Source organism: Xyrauchen texanus, chromosome 20 (genome assembly GCF_025860055.1).
Source record: "Xyrauchen texanus isolate HMW12.3.18 chromosome 20, RBS_HiC_50CHRs, whole genome shotgun sequence".
In the NCBI taxonomy this organism is placed as follows: Eukaryota; Metazoa; Chordata; class Actinopteri; order Cypriniformes; family Catostomidae; genus Xyrauchen; species Xyrauchen texanus.
In genome coordinates, this window is record NC_068295.1 from 3,068,673 (window position 1) to 3,087,322 (window position 18,650).

Sequence of the window (18,650 nt, forward strand, 5' to 3'; positions counted from 1 at the left end):
TTTCAATGTAATAAACATAATGGAGTTTACAGTTTATAGAGCCACATTGTCTTTGGGAGATCTGAAACTAATGCATTAAAAAACAGCTTCCTTATACTGGAATAAAACATCTGATTTATGAAGCCTTGTGAAATAAAATTTCTCTAAAAATATAAACACTGTTCCCTCGGCGTCCTCCATTTCCATAACAACCGTTCATTTCCTGAATGACTGACTTCCATTCTTATTTTCTTCTTTCTCTTTCCATTTGTTCATAACTTTCTCTAACTCGCTGTAATATCTTTCAGCCCAGTCAGGCTGAAAGTATCTTCTCTCTCTTCTCTCTTTTTGTCTTTTGTCTTGAAGAGCATCCACTCCTCCTAACACTCCTCTAGGACACTGAAGGTGAGAGCACACTGCTTTTTCGTCATTGTCACCTCCCACGTGTGGCTTTATTTCTTTACTCTCTGATCTCCAATAAATCTGTTCTCTGAATGCTCATAGAGGTTCTTCACCTACTGTATTGTTTATCTTAAGATACAAAGCACGCACATCTTCCCTGATTGCATCTAAGCTTTACAAGGGGACATATGTTTTCACACCAAACATATTCTTGTTTTTAATTACATATGTGTGTGGCTATGTTGCATGCAGCACCGTGTTTCTTGTGAATATATTTCTCCAGCAGAGCATCACCACTAAGCCAATGAGTTTTTGACAAACTAATGTGATTCCAAAAACAGACAGTCAGAATCGAATTAAAGAGGCAGTGGTCTACGCTCACCACGTCCACATTAATATTGTGACTCACCAACAGGACATAATAATTCATATTTGTGTCATTTAAATCCCAATCTATCAGAAATGAAGCAGTAATGGGTTATACTGAGGTCTGCTCCCTTCAGCTAAAGTTGAGCTCAATATCTGCCACCGAATGCTAATTATTTTGTGCTCCTGAATGCAATCATTACTCACACAGATAGACCAAACCAGTGCAATTATATTTTCTTCTTCTTGTAAGCGGTAATGACGAGTTATAGCGCACTTCCTGTAATGTCAATGCGCTGAGTGCTTTTTAATAATAGATGAGGTTTATTGTTTTGTCTTAATCTTTGGCTGAAGTGAACTTCTCTCTCTTTCAGAAATTAGAGGAGTTTCTGTTCTGTTTGGAGGACAGTTCAGCCGAGGTGAGTGACTGGTGTATATTATCGTTTCAATGTTAATAGAAATCTCACTGGTGTTGAAGACTTGGGCTTTTAAAAGAAGATTTCACCCCCCAAAATCATCGTCTAGTTTTCTTCAAAGTTGTGTGAGATTTTCTTCTGGAGATGTTTTTGCACAACCTTCAAGCTACTTTTCCATACAACCAAAGCATGTAGTGAAAAAAAAACACACTCATGTGCATAATTAAATGAATCAGACCAAAATTTACAGTAAGGCATTATTCACATTACTGTATTAAGGAATGTTCTGGGTTTAATACAAGTTTAGCTCAGTTGACAGCATCTGTGACCAGGGCTGGACTGGCAATCTGGCATATCGGGTTGACGCACTTTGGGGCCAATCAGTACGGACTGGTCATCAGGAGAACCGAGCGGGCATGTAGGTCGGCCGCAAAACGGGCTGCGATAAGCTTAAATGAGCCACCGCGTTATACAGAATGGTAAATGGTCTGCACTTATATAGCGCCTTTTTAACCTTAACGCTATTCAAAGCGCTTTACACTGTGACTCATTCACTCATACACACATTCACGCACCAATGGCAGCAGCTGCCATGCAAGGTGCTATCCTGCCGTTGGGAGCAACTTGCGGTTCAGTGTCTTGCCCAAGGACACTTTGGCATGTGGAGTCATGTGGGCCGGGAATCGAACCACCAACCCTGCGATTAGTGGCCGACCCGCTCTACCACCTAAGCCGCAGCCGCCCACCAGAATGGGCCAGAATATGCAGAAAAGGCCCACGAACCCCCGCTCGCTCAACAACTTTTGGTTCAAACTCAAACCCCACTAGGTCGCCTAAGCAACCAAATTGGCCCAGTTGCTAGGACGGCTCATTTGAGCTTATCTTGGCCCATTCAGCACGTTTCGCATTGACCCACCGGCCCGCTCAATTCTCCCGATGGCCATTCCACCCCTGATCGGCCCCAAAGTGCGTCGGCTCAGCGGGAAAATGCCCGGTATGCCAGATTACCAGTCCAGCCCTGCGTGACGTGGATTGGTGGCAACTCGACATGAGCAAACTTTACAGCACACATATATACAGCCACAGATCAGCCACAACATTAAAACCACCTGCCTAATATTGTCTAGGTCCCCTCATGCCGCCAAAACAGTGCCAACCCGCATCCCAGAACAGCATTCAGAGATTATATTCTTCTCACCACAATTGTACAGAGCGGTTATCTGAGTTACTGTAGTCTTTATCAGTTTGAACCAGTCTGGCCATTCTCTGTTGACCTCTCTCATCAACAAGGTGTTTCCATCCACAGAACTGCCGCTCACGGGATGCTTTATGTTTTTGGCACCATTCAGAGTAAATTCTAGAGACTGTTGTGTGTGAAAATCCCAGAAATACTCAAACCAGCCCGTCTGACACCAACAATCATGACACGGTCCAAATCACTGAGATAAAAAACATTCCCCATTCTGATGGTTGATGTGAACATTAACTGAAGCTCCTGACCCGTATCTACATGATATGAGAGTGAAGAAATTATGAAAATTTTGGGGTGAATTATTTCTTTAATGCTGATATAAAAAACATGTTTGTACCCTCTACCATAAAATAGATTGTACTATAACAGTGATAGATCAAGTCTCAACAACATCAGCATGAAAAAGCCACTGGCTGCTTCATCAGTTTACATAATAGCTGTAGCATTGCATTGTGGGAAACGGAAAACTCAAGTCTCTAATGGGGTTTGCGTTTGCAGGGATTTTAAGTAAAGCCACCGTGACCTCTCAGTCATTACTTGAACTTCAGCGATCGACTGTGTCAACAATAATCAACTGACAACCAGCCCATCGATACAACCTTTTATGAGATGCATAATTCATGCAGCTGTGCATATGTTATGTTAAAGTATATTTAATTCTATAAAGTAAATGTTCAAAAAGAAAAGCAATGTGATCTCTTAATATCGGTGTGATATATGGCCCGGTTAATGTAGAGCTTGACCTGTCCTTTAATGGATGGGTTTTTAATGATGTTTATATGGACCATTGGGGGGCAGTCTTGTGTCTGATTAAAAACACACAAACAACCGTGTGCAATTACAGACCTTCGGATGAGACGTTAAACTGAGGTCCTTACTCTCTGTGGTCATTAAAAATGGGACACTTCTCATAAAGAGTAGGGGTGTAACCCCGGTGTCCTGGCCAAATTCCCCCTGTTGACCCTTCTCAATCATGGCCTCATAATAATCCCCATCCACCAATTGTCTGTATCACTCTACTCCCTCCTCTCCACCAATAGCTGGTGGAACGTGAGCCGAAAGTGTCATAGAAGGTCCACAAAATTACATGGTTTCTTCACCAATTGTGTTTTTCATTGTGTTTTTAAGATTTTTAGTAGAATATCTCAGCTCTGTTGGTCCATACAATGCAAGGGAATGGTGGCCAGAATTTTGAAGCACCAAAAAGCAGATAAAAGCAGCATAAAAGTAATCCATACAACTCAAGTGGTGTAATCCATGTCTTCAGAAGTGATATGATAGGTTTGGGTGAGAAACAGATCAATATTTAAGTCCTTTTTTACTATAAATCTCCACTTTCACTTTCTTCTTTCATTCTTTTATTTTGTTTATGACGATTCGCATTCTTTGTGCATATCGGCACTTACTGGGCAGAGAGGAGAAGATATAGTTAAAAATGTACTTAAATCATGCTCGCTCACCCACTTTTATATATCTTCTGAAGACATGGATTACACCACTGGAGACGTGTGGATTACTTTTATGCTGACTTTATGTGCTTTTTGGAGCTTCATAGTTCTGGCCACCATTTAGTTGCATTGTATGAACCCACAGAGCTGAAATATTCTTCTGAAAATCTTCGTTTGTGTTCTGCAGAATAGCAGAATAGAGTCGTTCACATCTGGGACGGCATGAGGGTGAGAAAATGATGAGAGAATTTTCCTTTTTGGGTGAACTGTCCCTTTAAAACCTCATCTGTTTTGGAGGACATTTAACTCACTTTTAGCACCACGCAGTGGACATTTCACCTCGGAACTGCAGCTATACGTGTTATGAACCACGTAATCGATTTGCAAAAATGTTGCCACAGTCATGTAATTTTCATGTGATCAGGCTCGTTTTGGAACCGCCTTCATGTCTGAAATGTACCTTAAAATGCTGTCTAGATAGGCAGCTCACTAGGTTTTGAAACAGAGCTGCAGGTTGTTGATAGACTGCATCCAGGGCTGGACTGGTAATCTGGCATACCGGGCATTTTCCCGGTGGGCAGATGCACTTTAGGGCCGATCGGGGAGGACTGGCCATCGTGAGAACCGAGGGGGGTGGTTGGTCAGCAGCGAAACGTGCCGAATTGACCGCGCAAAGCTACCCCCACACACACTTTTGGCTTTACATGTCCAGTTGCCATGTAAAATCCTGGGCCGATTTCTCTTCCCAGTCCAGTCCAGCCCTGACCGCATCCCTTCTTTGTTTTCTCCATTCTGTAAATCCGTCATTCTCCTCTGTTTCCTAAGTTTTTGTAATCGATGCTCAGGGAACCATTATCCCCCAGAAATGCACATCAAACACTTACAAACCTCTTCAAGTTGCTATAGTGCATTTGATACCATCAAAATTATAATGATTTCCCCTTTGTGAAGCATTTCTGCATATATGGCTATTATAGTTATCACAAAGGTGCAGATTTTGCAGCCCACATACAGTATAGTTGAGAGTGTCTCCCTTGTTTTAAAGGCAATAAAGCGATCGCTGTGACCTTTCAAAGCGGTGCGCCCAGCGTGATTTCCATTATGTCTCCACAGCTGTATGTTTCAGACTCTCGCGGTGTGTATTCTGAGGCTGTGTGGTGGGTTGTGTGTTCTCATATGTACTCTCGGAGACTCCAGCCGCATTCAGAAGTGTTTTAATTCGCCCACAGCGTGTGATGTTAGCTTCTATAAAAGGTGTTTCATTAGCTGGTGTGGGAGTCTAAGAATAGATGACGGACCTCATTAAAACCGACACGGGCCGCTCCTGAGAGACATGGATGGAGAACACGGACAGATATGAGTCAGGCGGCCACATTAAGATGCTCTCGGACTGTGCAGTGGAGAAAAATAGTGAATCATGGTGTGATGGAAATGGGACAGAGCAGACTGCGAGGACCTGTCCCACTTACCTGGCTCGCTCTCGTGCTAAACTGTTCGCTGAAGTCATTAGTCCAGTTACTGAGATACACGCTGCCAGTTTGGGACACTGCCACTTCGGGAACGGGAATTTGACAGCTGTGGTCACATCTGATTGTGGTTGTGAGGCCTCTTGTTTGCTCATAGTTCACTGGTTTAAGAATCTAGATATGAGATTATAGATTTTAGATTATATTTGAAGTGGTTATAAGAAGCTTTTGTCACTTAAAGCACTATTATATATATGACAAATATGTATAATACATTATAACTTCTGCAGATCAAATGCACAATAATCCCTTCACTATGCATTATAAATGTGGGTGTGGCATGACGGAGGGCGGGGCCAGGTGTGCGGAATCACGACCCGGCCCCGCCCTCTGCCCTGCCACATTCCTCCCCCGTTCTCTCAGGCCGTCTGCCGGCAGGTCATCCCCGTCTACCTGGATCAGGGGAGGGGAAACCCAAAAAATGTGGCACCTACACGTCGTCACGGCGATCATGCCAAACTGACAAAACATTCAAAAAGAGAGGGAAAAAAAGGCCAATACGGCGCATCAGTTGGAGAGAGAGAGTGAAAAAAAAAAACACTTACTTGCCGGTGCTCCGATTCGCCGTAGCTTGGTCCTGGCCACTCCTCCACCCTCTAATGGACGACAGCCGCGCCTCCCCGGTCGGATCGGAGGCAGACCTCCGGCCCCTGGACGAAACGCCCCGCCGCAATTTAGGTGGACGGTAGGTGTCTACCCCGCCCCTGGCAGCGGTAACCGCTCCAGGCGGTTGGTTGGAAGTCCCTCCTCCCCTCGCGGTCGGCGGCCGTTCCTCCGTCCTCCGGCAGATGGCCGCGGCTGCTCCTTTGAGGTGGACGGTAGTGGCGAGAACCCCACTATGGCGCATCCCTCCTCCTTCCTGGATTTCGGCACCATTGTAAAAGGATTAATGGAAAGGAGGCGGAGAGAACCGGCTTGACATTATAAATAATAGTTTAATATAAAACTGAACCAAAAAGACAAACACACACACACACAGACAGCTGTCCGTAAATCTCTCTCTCTCTCTGTCGCACTGCCGTCTTCGGTCGGCCTTTATCCCTCTCGAGGGCTAATTAGCCGGATTAGCGGCCAGGTGTGGAATCACGACCCCGCCCTCCGCCCTGCGACAATGGGATTCATAGAAAGTGTTAATGAATATTCCAGTAAAGTAGGTCGACAGCATTTGTGGCATAATGTTGATTACCACAAAAATTTATTTCTTTAAAAAAAGCACAAAATGAGGTTACAGTGATGCACTTACAATGGAAGTCAATGGGGCCAATTTTTGGAGGGTTTAAAGGCAGAAATGTGATGCTTATAATTTGATGCTAAAGTTAGAGGTCGGATTATTAAGGCAGTTAATTAACCTCATGTTTATTGTGTGTGTTATTTTATTTCAGGATCTCTGCGATGATGCGTTCGACCTGATGGAGCACTGTGAACTCATCAGTGACAGACTGCATCACCTGGAAGACCAGCTCCAGACCGCCATAAACAACCACGACAAGGACCTCACTCATATCCTTACAACCTGACGTGAGATTGTTTGACAGCAGATGCACTGATCAATATTTCATGTTATATTCTCAGTGTGCTCTGTGGAGGAAATGAATGTCACATAATATTCACTCAAGGTTTAATTTGTGCCTTCAACAGAGCAAGACATTTCTCATGAACTGGCAGATTAACCTGGCAACAGATGAACGTGTGTAGATTAGATGTTCTTAAAACATATTCCAAACGTTATATTGTGGTTGTTGGAAACGTGAAAATGCCCGGTTGCCTCAGCGCAAGTAGAACGTTGTTTAAAGGTTAGCATAACATTCCTAAAATATGAAAACGCCATGAAAACATCATTTGAGAACCGTTTTCACTCAAAAATGAAAATAAATCTAGTGTAAAAGACACAAATATTGCATATATATACTATATATATATATATATAGTGTATATTACACTCACCTAAAGGATTATTAGGAACACCTGTTCAATTTCTCATTAATGCAATTATCTAATCAACCAATCACATGGCAGTTGCTTCAATGCATTTAGGGGTGTGGTCCTGGTCAAGACAATCTCCTGAACTCCAAACTGAATGTCAGAATGGGAAAAAAAGGTGATTTAAGCAATTTTGAGCGTGGCATGGTTGTTGGTGCCAGACGGGCCGGTCTGAGTATTTCACAATCTGCTCAGTTACTGGGATTTTCACGCACAACCATTTCTAGGGTTTACAAAGAATGGTGTGAAAAGGGAAAAACATCCAGTATGCGGCAGTCCTGTGGGCGAAAATGCCTTGTTGATGCTAGAGGTCAGAGGAGAATGGGCGACTGATTCAAGCTGATAGAAGAGCAACTTTGCCTGAAATAACCACTCGTTACAACCGAGGTATGCAGCAAAGCATTTGTGAAGCCACAACACTCACAACCTTGAGGCGGATGGGCTACAACAGCAGAAGACCCCACCGGGTACCACTCATCTCCACTACAAATAGGAAAAAGAGGCTACAATTTGCAAGAGCTCACCAAAATTGGACAGTTGAAGACTGGAAAAATGTTGCCTGGTCTGATGAGTCTCGATTTCTGTTGAGACATTCAGATGGTAGAGTCAGAATTTGGCGTAAACAGAATGAGAACATGGATCCATCATGCCTTGTTACCACTGTGCAGGCTGGTGGTGGTGGTGTAATGGTGTGGGGGATGTTTTCTTGGCACACTTTAGGCCCCTTAGTGCCAATTGGGCATCGTTTAAATGCCACGGCCTACCTGAGCATTGTTTCTGACCATGTCCATCCCTTTATGGCCACCATGTACTCATCCTCTGATGGCTACTTCCAGCAGGATAATGCACCATGTCACAAAGCTCGAATCATTTCAAATTGGTTTCTTGAACATGACAATGAGTTCACTGTACTAAAATGGCCCCCACAGTCACCAGATCTCAACCCAATAGAGCATCTTTGGGATGTGGTGGAACGGGAGCTTCGTGCCCTGGATGTGCATCCCACAAATCTCCATCAACTGCAAGATGCTATCCTATCAATATGGGCCAACATTTCTAAAGAATGCTTTCAGCACCTTATTGAATCAATGCCACGTAGAATTAAGGCAGTTCTGAAGGCGAAAGGGGGTCAAACACAGTATTAGTATGTGTTCCTAATAATCCTTTAGGTGAGTGTATAATGCAATGTATTATATTGGCAACAATTAAGAACATTATTCATTATGCTAACATTAAAGTTAAACCATATTATATTATACTGTAGTATATAATATCATATATAATAAAACGTTTTATATATATGTATATGTAATAGATATAATACAGTATATGTAATCTATATATTATATTATATTGGCAAACGACTAAGAACATTTTTGAAATCAGAGCACTTTGTGTTTATTAATTAACAGCACTCTTGGATTTTTGTGGATGTTTTGTGCTAAAACCACTGTTCATGACATTTCTATATATTCATTCAAATTCCCTTATTTGGACTGGATATAAAGTGCAGAAGAAGCACAGATATCTGAAATGATCGCGTTGAGGCTATTATGTCATAATCACGACAGACCTGGGCGGGAATCAATCTAATCTATACAGATTCCCTTTCAGTCGATAGAGAAGCATGAATCCGGTCGGCACACAGGTGGCTGGGAATATGTGTCACAGTGATGTCATAACCTTTCCCTTCATCTCATCCCTTTAATCTCACTTCATAGTGACGGGCAGACGAGTGTCTCTCCATTTCCTGTTCTCTGTCTGTCACTTCCTTTCAACCTTTCCCGAGACCTGAATTATTCTAATAACTAAAAAGCACTTCCTTTTATTCCCTCACATCTCTCAGTCTCTTTCAGAAAGACAATAGAGACTGTCATGAGAAATATCCAGAGATCCCTTCACTCTCACCCTAAATTCCCGCATGGAAGAGAGAACTGTGTGCTGTTAAATGTGACACGGAGGAGCTCTTTTGAAGAGTTTAAGCCGTGGGGATGTTACATTAAGGGCATTAATGACAGGATAAACTCATAGAAATGATTATACAGAATTAAAAATGTTCTGGTTATGTTCAACTCGTGAAATATTGATCTCTATAGAATGTTCTAATAAATAAAAATGAGTAAATGTCGTAGGAATTCACTGGGTGTGCCAACTCATGCCAACGTCCCACAGAAATGGCATTTGATTGCTCTGGTTAAGCAGATTGATGAGCAAATAAACACATAATAAGCCACAGTGTGCACGAAAAACTTCATTAGGCCTGTCCGTTCAGCCGAAGGGTGATCTCGCCGATTCTCTTTCATAATTCATGAAGTGCTCTTTAACGGCTGGTTAATTATGAATGGGGACAATCTGGGGACATTTGGAGAGCAAAATGTGCCCATCGGGCCCCATCTGCCACAAGAGGCCTCCTTTGATTTGCCACTTATACCGGACACGCGGTCGCACTCCGGCGAGTTAAACAATCCAGCGCTGATGAGATAGAGGACTTTTCCCCGTCGCATGAATTATTTAGGCGAGATTGCTTGAATTGAGCGCGGCCCGTCAGGGAGATGAACCGAGCCTTTGAATTATGGACTGGGATTTGGAGGAGGGGACGACCGCCGTGATCATATAATTGGTAAATCAGTGTCGGATGGTCGGGCTAAAGATAATGAAAGTCTTTCTAAAGCGGGTGGTTTGTGGTGGAGTTCTGGTATGTGGTTATTGTAACAGAAGGATGACGTGTCCAGGGTTAATAATTAACCTAATTACAGGCTGTAAATATGTCTTACCGACCACGAAACTGTAGTTTTCGTTATTGCTATTTTATTTATATGTGTATTAAAGTATATCTAGACTGTATATATTAATATATCATATACATTTGTTATATATAACTGGAACTATTGACATCATTTCTAAATATAGTGAATGGTAAATGGTCTTTTATACCACTTTTTTTAACCTTCAAAGCGCTTTACACCACGTCTCATTCACCCATTCACACACCAATGGTGGCAGAGATGCCATGCAAGACACTAGCCTACCATTGGGAGCAACTTGGTGTTCAGTGTCTTGCCCAAGGACACTTCGGCATGTGGAGTCGTGTGGGCCAGGAATCGAACCGCCAACCCTGCGATTAGTGGCCGACCCGCTCTACCACCTGTGCCAGACAGTCCGTTAGAAGGTGACGATATCATGCTTAACTCATAATCACCCTCCCTTTCTAAAATGCATTATGATTTTACAGTAGTAACATCAACTGAGGTATTTTGGCAAAAATGTTAGTATCATATTTCCAATGGCTAACCTGTTAAGTGTTCAGGCTACTATTGTATTCATAAAACTAGTTTTAGAAAAACTGGGAGCCATTATGTTCTTATATGCTTATGGCTTTGCATCGTACATAGATATTAGGGAATAAACCGGCCTTGTTTTGTAAACTGACACTTTTATATTAATTGAACAATGCATTTGGTGATTTGGAAACAGTTTGCAACTGTTTTGAGAAACATATCGCAATATATCATAGTTTTGAATCGCAATAATAACATATTGTGACATAAATATCGCTATTATATTGGATCACCAGTTACCTTGTGATTTCACCCCAATCAATCAATCGATCAATCAATCAATCAATCAATCAAAATGTTTAATGGAATGAATGTTATGTGGATTAATTCATCAAATTAATTGCGATTAATCGCAACATAAATATTTGCTGAGAAAGACCCTCAAATAAAATAATTCAATATATAATGATTAAATAATTATAAATAGTTATATTTAAATAATTACAATCGAATAGAAGCCTTTATTTTGGTCACACATTATACATACATTTTTTTGTTTTCACATATCCCAGCTAAACTGGGGTCAGAGTTCAGGGTCAGCCATGATACAGCACCCCTGGAGCAGATAGGGTCAAGGGCCTTGCACAAGGGCCCAACAGGGGCATCTTAGTGGTGCTGGGGTTTGAACCCCCGAACTTCTGATCAATAACCCAGAGCCTTAACCGCTGAGCCACCAAAAACGAAACATCCAATCCATTTTGCAAATAATTCGTCAATTAGTCTGAGATTTATTATAAGATTGTGACAGGGCGGAGGGCGGCGTTGGGTCATGATTCTGCACACCCGGTCCTAAAATCGTGCAAATGCCTTAATGCAATTTAAAGAGCGATCAAACATAGTGGCCCCATTTTTTTATATTATATATGCATTCAAAACACAGCTTTATGGAACGCATATCCAAATGCAGGGATCTCAAGACGTGTTTTTCCAAGTTTCAAACTACTGTTTGTTTAACTTGACACAGCGACCTAAAAACTGTGTGTTTATGACGCGATGCAACTAAAGCGAGAGGCTCCAAAAGCGTCCGTCTGATGCAGATGTACATTGATGCACCCTTAAACAAGCTCTTTGTGACTGGGCGGAGGGCGGGTGGTGATTCTGCACACCCGGTCCCTTATCAGGCTACTGAAGCCTCCGAGAGGGATAAAGGCCGATTGCGGATGGTGGTGCGAGAGAGAGAGAGAGAGATAATTTACGGGCAGCTGTCCGTCGTGTGTGTTTGTGTCTTTTTGTTCAGTTTTATATTAAAACTATTATTTATATTGTCAAGCCGGTTCTCGCCTCCTCCTTTCCCGTATACTCCCTTTGCACTGGTGTCAAAGACACAAACACACACATGATAGTCAGCTGCCGTAAACGATCTCTCTCTCAACACCATCCGCAGTCGGCCTTAATCCCTCTCGGAGGCTTAATTAGACCGGGTGTGTAGAATCACCACCCGCCCTCCGCCCAGTCACAAAGAGCTTGTTTAAGGGTGCATCAATGTACATCTGCATCAGACGGACGCTTTTGGAGCCTCTCACTTTAGTTGCATCGTGTCATAAACAGTTTTTAGCTTGCTGTGTCAAGTTAAACATACAGTAGTTTGAAACTTAGAAAAACACGTCTTGAGAAATGGGGCCACTATGTTTGATTGCTCTTAAAATTGCATAAAGGCATTTGCACGATTTTTGCCATACTTCTACGACTTTTTGTAAACAACAATATGACGTCACTGTGTCAATGTGAGCAACAAACAAATCGTTTGGCCCAAAAAAACAATGGTACCACATGCCGAAAGAGAAACACTTAAGTTTGCAGCCATTGAAAACTTAGCTAAACAATTTATTTATTTATTTATTTATTTATTTGTAGCAAGTTGTTGCTCGCATTGACGTCACAGTGACGTCATGTTGTTTACAAAAAGTCGTAAAAGTACGCCAAAAATCAGCATAGCCTTATCCCACATACTGTTGGTGTAGAATAAGCCAAACAATAAAACTAGGCCTCATAGATAAACGTCTGGTGTTCCTATTAAGCAATTTTGCACCAGCGCTCCTGCGTGTTTGTGTGATGTATGTGTTGATGTATGCACGAGTCACGTTCTCCTTGACTTCGGATGTCCACTGTCCCTGGAGAAGGATGTTCAAGAGGTGAAGGCCACTCTTCAGTCCATGCTGTCACAGCTGATGGAGGATGAAGACAAGTATTGTGACGTAGAGGAAGAACAGTTCAAGGAGGAGGACATAGAAGAAGAGCATTACTTCAGTGACAGCTGGGAGATTTAAAATAGACTTGATGTTTTATGTGTTCATGTCCAGGTGAGATGCTCCACCTTGAAGGCCTTTAACTGTATATGTAACTCCTGTGAAGTCTCATCTTGCACTGTGCTGGAGCACTTACTGTAGTAGGACCACTAAAATCGCACATTTGTATTCATTTGTCGGGAGTTCACACAGTGTCATTGATCATGCAACAATGTATTTCCTGCCGAGGTTGCCTACCACTAGAAAGTCACTCAAAAGAAAAGGCCTTTGATGATTGATCTGTAAACCTCAGGTCACGTTTCACCTCAAAATCTTTTCTTATTTTTACGAGCATAAGGCTTTTTGTATTGTGCCATTTTTTTCTTGATAATCAAGCACATTTGCAACCAAATTGTAAAGAGCGTTTCTGTAATGCATCTAGATGTTTTACTTTAATGCAGGGCTGGACTGGGAAGATACAGTAAATCGGCCCGTGATTTTACACGGCAACTGGCCCAAAACAAACTTATTTTCTGCATATCGCGGTGCCATTCTGTGGCCCGTTCTGCATAACGCCCTGGCTCATTTTAGCTTATCGTGGCCCATTTGGCACATTTCGCGGCCGACCCACCAGCAGGCCATTCCACCCCTGATCAGCCCCAAAGTGCGTCGGCCCACTGGGAAAATGCCCGGTATGCCAGATTACTAATTACAAGCCCTGCTTTATTGTGAAATTCAAACAACTCTCATTTATGCAGATAAAAGATCAATTGCGTAATACAACAAAAAAGAAAGGTAGTTCAGAAAATACAACCATGACGCAAAAAGACTTAATCGTTTTAATTCTTTAAATATTTTCGCATTTCATTTACATTTACATTCATGCATTTGGCAGATGCTTTTATCCAAAGTGACTTACAGAGCACTTATTACAGGGACAATCCCCCCGGAGCAACCTGGAGTTAAGTGCCTTACTCAAGGACACAATGGTGGTGGCTGTGGGGATCGAACCAGCAACCTTCTGATTACCAGTTATGTACTTTAGCCCACTACGCCACCACCAGTCCACCATTTCAGTAATATAAATGTGCTTAATTGTCACTTGCATATTAAATGGACCTAAAAATGGGTTTCAGTTGCTTTATTCAAAGTATAAGAGAAACATGATCTGTTTGAGAGATTCTTCCATCTAGTGCTTATTTATTGACCTTGGCACATTTTGCAGGCGTTACCAAACGACAGCTTGCAAGCTTGTTTTTGTTCATTTAATAAACACGGCACATCCTATTTATATATTTATTTATTTCATTTGCTTTGATATATCTTGCAATTCATTTCAAACCCTTTCAGACACCACTAGAGAACAATTAGAGTTACATGGACATTGAAATCTGTCAAGGACCCAAATGAAAAGATCACATGAGAACAACAGACTCGTGAGCTCAGGACTAAATCATTTGGCTTTTTATGAAGCATCCTCAACCCTTTCTCCCTCATGTCTGAATTCGGAACGGTTTAAGCTAGTTCACGGTAGAACGCAAGTCGTGAGTCCTGCTTAACTAGTTCAGCTCTGTTTATTTACTGTGTTCGTATATTGTAAGTTATAAGGGTTTATGTAGCATTAAGTGCCTTTTACTGTTTTTAAAATAAAGGTTCTTTATCAACATGTACGGTTCCATGAAGAACCTTTTACAAATGGAACCTTCTCATTCCTCAAAAGGTTCTTTAGACTACAAAAAGGTTCTTCAACAATGGTTCCTTTAAGAAAGGTTCTTTGGGGAACCAATGATGGTAGGTCTGTGGCATTGGTGTGAAAACCCTTTTTGAAAGCTTTATTTTTGGAGCGTGTGGTCTGTCCACTCCTTATCAAAGTCGAAATATTTGCTTGGTTAGCATCAGCTAGTTTGTCCTCATTTCTATAACTGCGTTTGTCCAGAAGTAGCACTGTTTTAACAAAGCACTTTTGAAATCGAACCGTTTTTGTCTTTGTTACCTCTGAGTAAAAATGTCATTTGTTTCTGTCATGATTGTGCGGTTTCATGCTTGTCTGATTTTGCTCCCCTGAGCTTTGTAAATCACTTTTTTCCTGACTTTTACTATTCTTTTTAAGTTTTAAATATATTCAATACCCACTGTAATAATGAAAGTGTTAGTCTCATTTCAAACCAGTTATCTGTCTTATTGTGAAGAACAGAAATGTTTGTTTTCGGAATTTTCAAGAAAATGTAACAACTTGAAAATGACATTCCTTTTCAGCTGATGTCACAAACCCTCTTATTTTCAGCCCCGCCCTTACAACCACCTGTCAGACCAAAACCACTTCTCACTACCCAATCAGGTCCAACCAGAACTAAACATGTCACATGACAGAAGTATGATGGGATTTCATGTTGAATTTGCTTTGTTAATTACATTGAACATTAACTATTACCACAACAACCAGACGTCTTCAGGTTATGATTTTGTGATGTTTATGTTCTGTGATTCTTCATTAGCAGAAATCTGCTCATATGGCGCGTTCAGTTTTATCAAATGAACTGCACAGAGCTCTGTTTGTCTTCAGCTCAACAATGGACAGATCTTGCTGTTTAATAGCGCAGGCTGGCAGGCATATGAGCGCCACATCCATCAGCTTAAGATGGCTTACACGCGGCACCTGGCACCGTTCGGCAGACGGGCACAATCTTGTCTCCTAATTGAATCTTTGTTTACAGCACGTTGCCGCTGCACAGGTTGATTTGTTCCACCCCTTGCTATAGAAGCAGTCCAGATGGTTTTTCGAAAGACATGCATAAATTGCACGGAGAGCCGCTGAAGGAAAATTGCTAATTTTCCCTCTATTTGGTTCTTATTTTACTTTATTTATTTGAAGGAAATATGATGTAGGCCTTTGCGATATCTTCATTTCAAACTTACAGACAGTATCTTGTTAGGGTTTATTACGTAGCCCCTTAGAAGACATGGAAGGGATTTATTTTCAGAAATAATTTTGCTTTCTCTCCAAAAAATTTGCATGAAAAGAACAAACCAACATTATGTTCCCTCTCAATAGTTTGCATAGCATCGCAATAAATTTAGCATACCCTTGCAATTATTTTGGGTTCCCTTGCAATAGCTTTATCCATCCATTTTAAAAATGAACAATGTTCTGACAACATTAACCATAGTTGAACAATGGTATGCGTAATAATTCTGTTTATTAAAATTTTTGTTGGCAGAATAATTATAATTTTTATGTATAGTTTTCGATTTTCTGTATCCAAACTTATTTTAAGGGAACACAAACTATTGCGAGGGAATGCAAAACTTATTTTGAGGGAACGCAAAACTTATTTCGAGGGAACGCGAACTATTGCGAGGGAATGCAAAACTTATTTCGAGGGAACGCGAACTATTGCGAGGGAATGCAAAACTTATTTTGAGGGAACGCAAACTATTGCGAGGAAATGCAAAACTTATTTTGAGGGAACGCAAACTATTGCGAGGGAATGCAAAACTTATTTTTAGGGAATGCATAACTTATTTTGAGGGAACGCGAACTATTGCGAGGGAATGCAAAACTTATTTTGAGGGAACGCAAAACTTATTTCGAGGGAACGCGAACTATTGCGAGGGAATGCAAAACTTATTTTGAGGGAACGCGAACTATTGCGAGGGAATGCAAAACTTATTTTGAGGGAACGCGAACTATTGCGAGGGAATGCAAAACTTATTTTGAGGGAACGCGAACTATTGCGAGGGAATGCAAAACTTATTTTGAGGGAACGCGAACTATTGCGAAGAAATGCAAAACTTATTTTGAGGGAATGCAAACTATTGCGAGGGAATGCAAAACTTATTTTGAGGGAACGCAAACTATTGCGAGGGAATGCAAAACTTATTTTTAGGGAATGCATAACTTATTTTGAGGGAACGCGAACTATTGCGAGGGAATGCAAAACTTATTTTGAGGGAACGCAAAACTTATTTTGAGGGAACGCAAAACTTATTTTGAGGGAACGCGAACTATTGCGAGGGAATGCAAAACTTATTTTGAGGGAACGCAAAACTTATTTTGAGGGAACGCAAAACTTATTTTGAGGGAACGCAAACTATTGTGAGGGAATGCAAAACTTATTTTGAGGGAACGCAAACTATTGTGAGGGAATGCAAAACTTATTTTGAGGGAACGCAAACTATTGCGAGGGAATGCAAAACTTATTTTGAGGGAACGCAAACTATTGCGAGGGAATGCAAAACTTATTTTGAGGGAACGCAAACTATTGCGAGGGAATGCAAAACTTATTTTGAGGGAACGCAAACTATTGCGAGGGAACGCAAAACTTATTTTAAGGGAACGCAAACTATTGTGAGGGAATGCAAAACTTATTTTAAGGGAACGCAAACTATTGTGAGGGAATGCAAAACTTATTTTGAGGGAACATAAACTATTATGAGGAATGCAAAACTTATTTTGAGGGAACGCAAACTATTGCGAGGGAATGCAAAACTTATTTTGATGGAACGCAAACTATTGCGAGGGAACGCAAAACTTATTTTGAGGGAACGCAAAACTTATTTTGAGGGAAAGCAAAACTTATTGCGAGGGAACGCAAAACTCATTTTGAGGGAAAGCAAAACTTATTGCGAGGGAACGCAAAACTTATTTTGAGGGAACGCAAACTATTGCGAGGGAACGCAAAACTTATTTTGAGGGAACGCAAAACTTATTGCGAGGGAACGCAAAACTCATTTTGAGGGAAAGCAAAACTTATTGCGAGGGAACGCAAAACTTATTTTGACGGAACGCAAACTATTGCGAGGGAACGCAAAACTTATTTTGAGGGAAAGCAAGACTTATTTTGAGGGAACGCAAACTATTGCGAGGGAATGCAAAACTTATTTTGAGGGAACGCAAAACTTATTTTGAGGGAACGCAAACTATTGCGAGGGAACGCAAAACTTATTTTAAGGGAACGCAAACTATTGCGAGGGAATGCAAAACTTATTTTAAGGGAACGCAAACTATTGCGAGGGAACGCAAAACTTATTTTAAGGGAACGCAAACTATTGCGAGGGAATGCAAAACTTATTTTAAGGGAATGCAAACTATTGCGAGGGAACGCAAAACTTATTTTAAGGGAACGCAAACTATTGCGAGGGAACGCAAAACTTATTTTGAGGGAACGCAAACTATTGCAAGGGAATGCAAAACTTATTTTAAGGGAATGCAAACTATTGCGAGGGAACACAAAAGGATTTCCGAAAATAAATGACCTCCCTGTCCTGTTGTACTACAAAACTGTGGTTCCCAAAATGGTCATGAACGCCCCCAACACTACACATTTTTGGATGACTCCCTTATTTAACTTTGGATTTTACAGTCACAAATTTGGCCACTTGACATCCCCTGATTGTGATTGAAAACATCTGAAAAAATTAAATAAAAATGAAACAACTGTTTAATTTTAAAAGAAAGTGTCAGAGGACTTAATGGGTGTTAAAAATTCTTAAATACCCTGTAAGTAGTTCTCTCAGGCAAATGTTGAGTTGAAAAGTGGGCACAGCGTCTGACAACAGAGAATGAGAGAGCAGAAATCCCTCATTCTTATTCCATCATGCTGCCAGTGGAAATCACAGTTAATTCTGAGCTCAGCGGCAGTGGGAGCCGCTGTCATAGAAACACTTCCTGTCATTTAGTCCTGGATGAGACCTGACAGGCGGCTGGTAATGAGAGAA

General features: G+C 41.3%; 1 protein-coding gene and 1 long non-coding RNA gene across 6 annotated transcripts in view; one reads left to right on the plus strand and one right to left on the minus strand.

The window, feature by feature from the left end:
* The window catches only part of LOC127660434 (disrupted in schizophrenia 1 protein-like), a 68,999-nt gene extending 56,017 nt beyond the window's left edge, over positions 1 to 12,982 (plus strand). The window contains exons 12-14 of the mRNA XM_052150652.1: positions 1,122 to 1,166; positions 6,772 to 6,888; positions 12,813 to 12,982. Coding sequence (XP_052006612.1) covers positions 1,122 to 1,166; positions 6,772 to 6,888; positions 12,813 to 12,974 — 324 coding nt within the window. The 3' untranslated portion in view covers positions 12,975 to 12,982. The remainder of the gene's footprint in view (positions 1 to 1,121; positions 1,167 to 6,771; positions 6,889 to 12,812) is intronic.
* A 36-nt stretch (positions 12,983 to 13,018) lies between these two features.
* The window catches only part of LOC127660444 (uncharacterized), a 6,011-nt gene continuing 379 nt past the window's right edge, over positions 13,019 to 18,650 (minus strand). The window contains exons 1-3 of one of the 5 annotated variants that reach the window (XR_007972641.1): positions 17,553 to 18,650; positions 16,325 to 17,317; positions 13,019 to 16,260 (exon numbers count right to left, since the gene is read on the minus strand). The exon at positions 17,553 to 18,650 is cut by the window's right edge and continues 374 nt beyond it. This is a non-coding gene — a long non-coding RNA (uncharacterized LOC127660444). The other 4 variants (XR_007972642.1, XR_007972643.1, XR_007972644.1 and 1 more) reach the window with 4 other exon arrangements.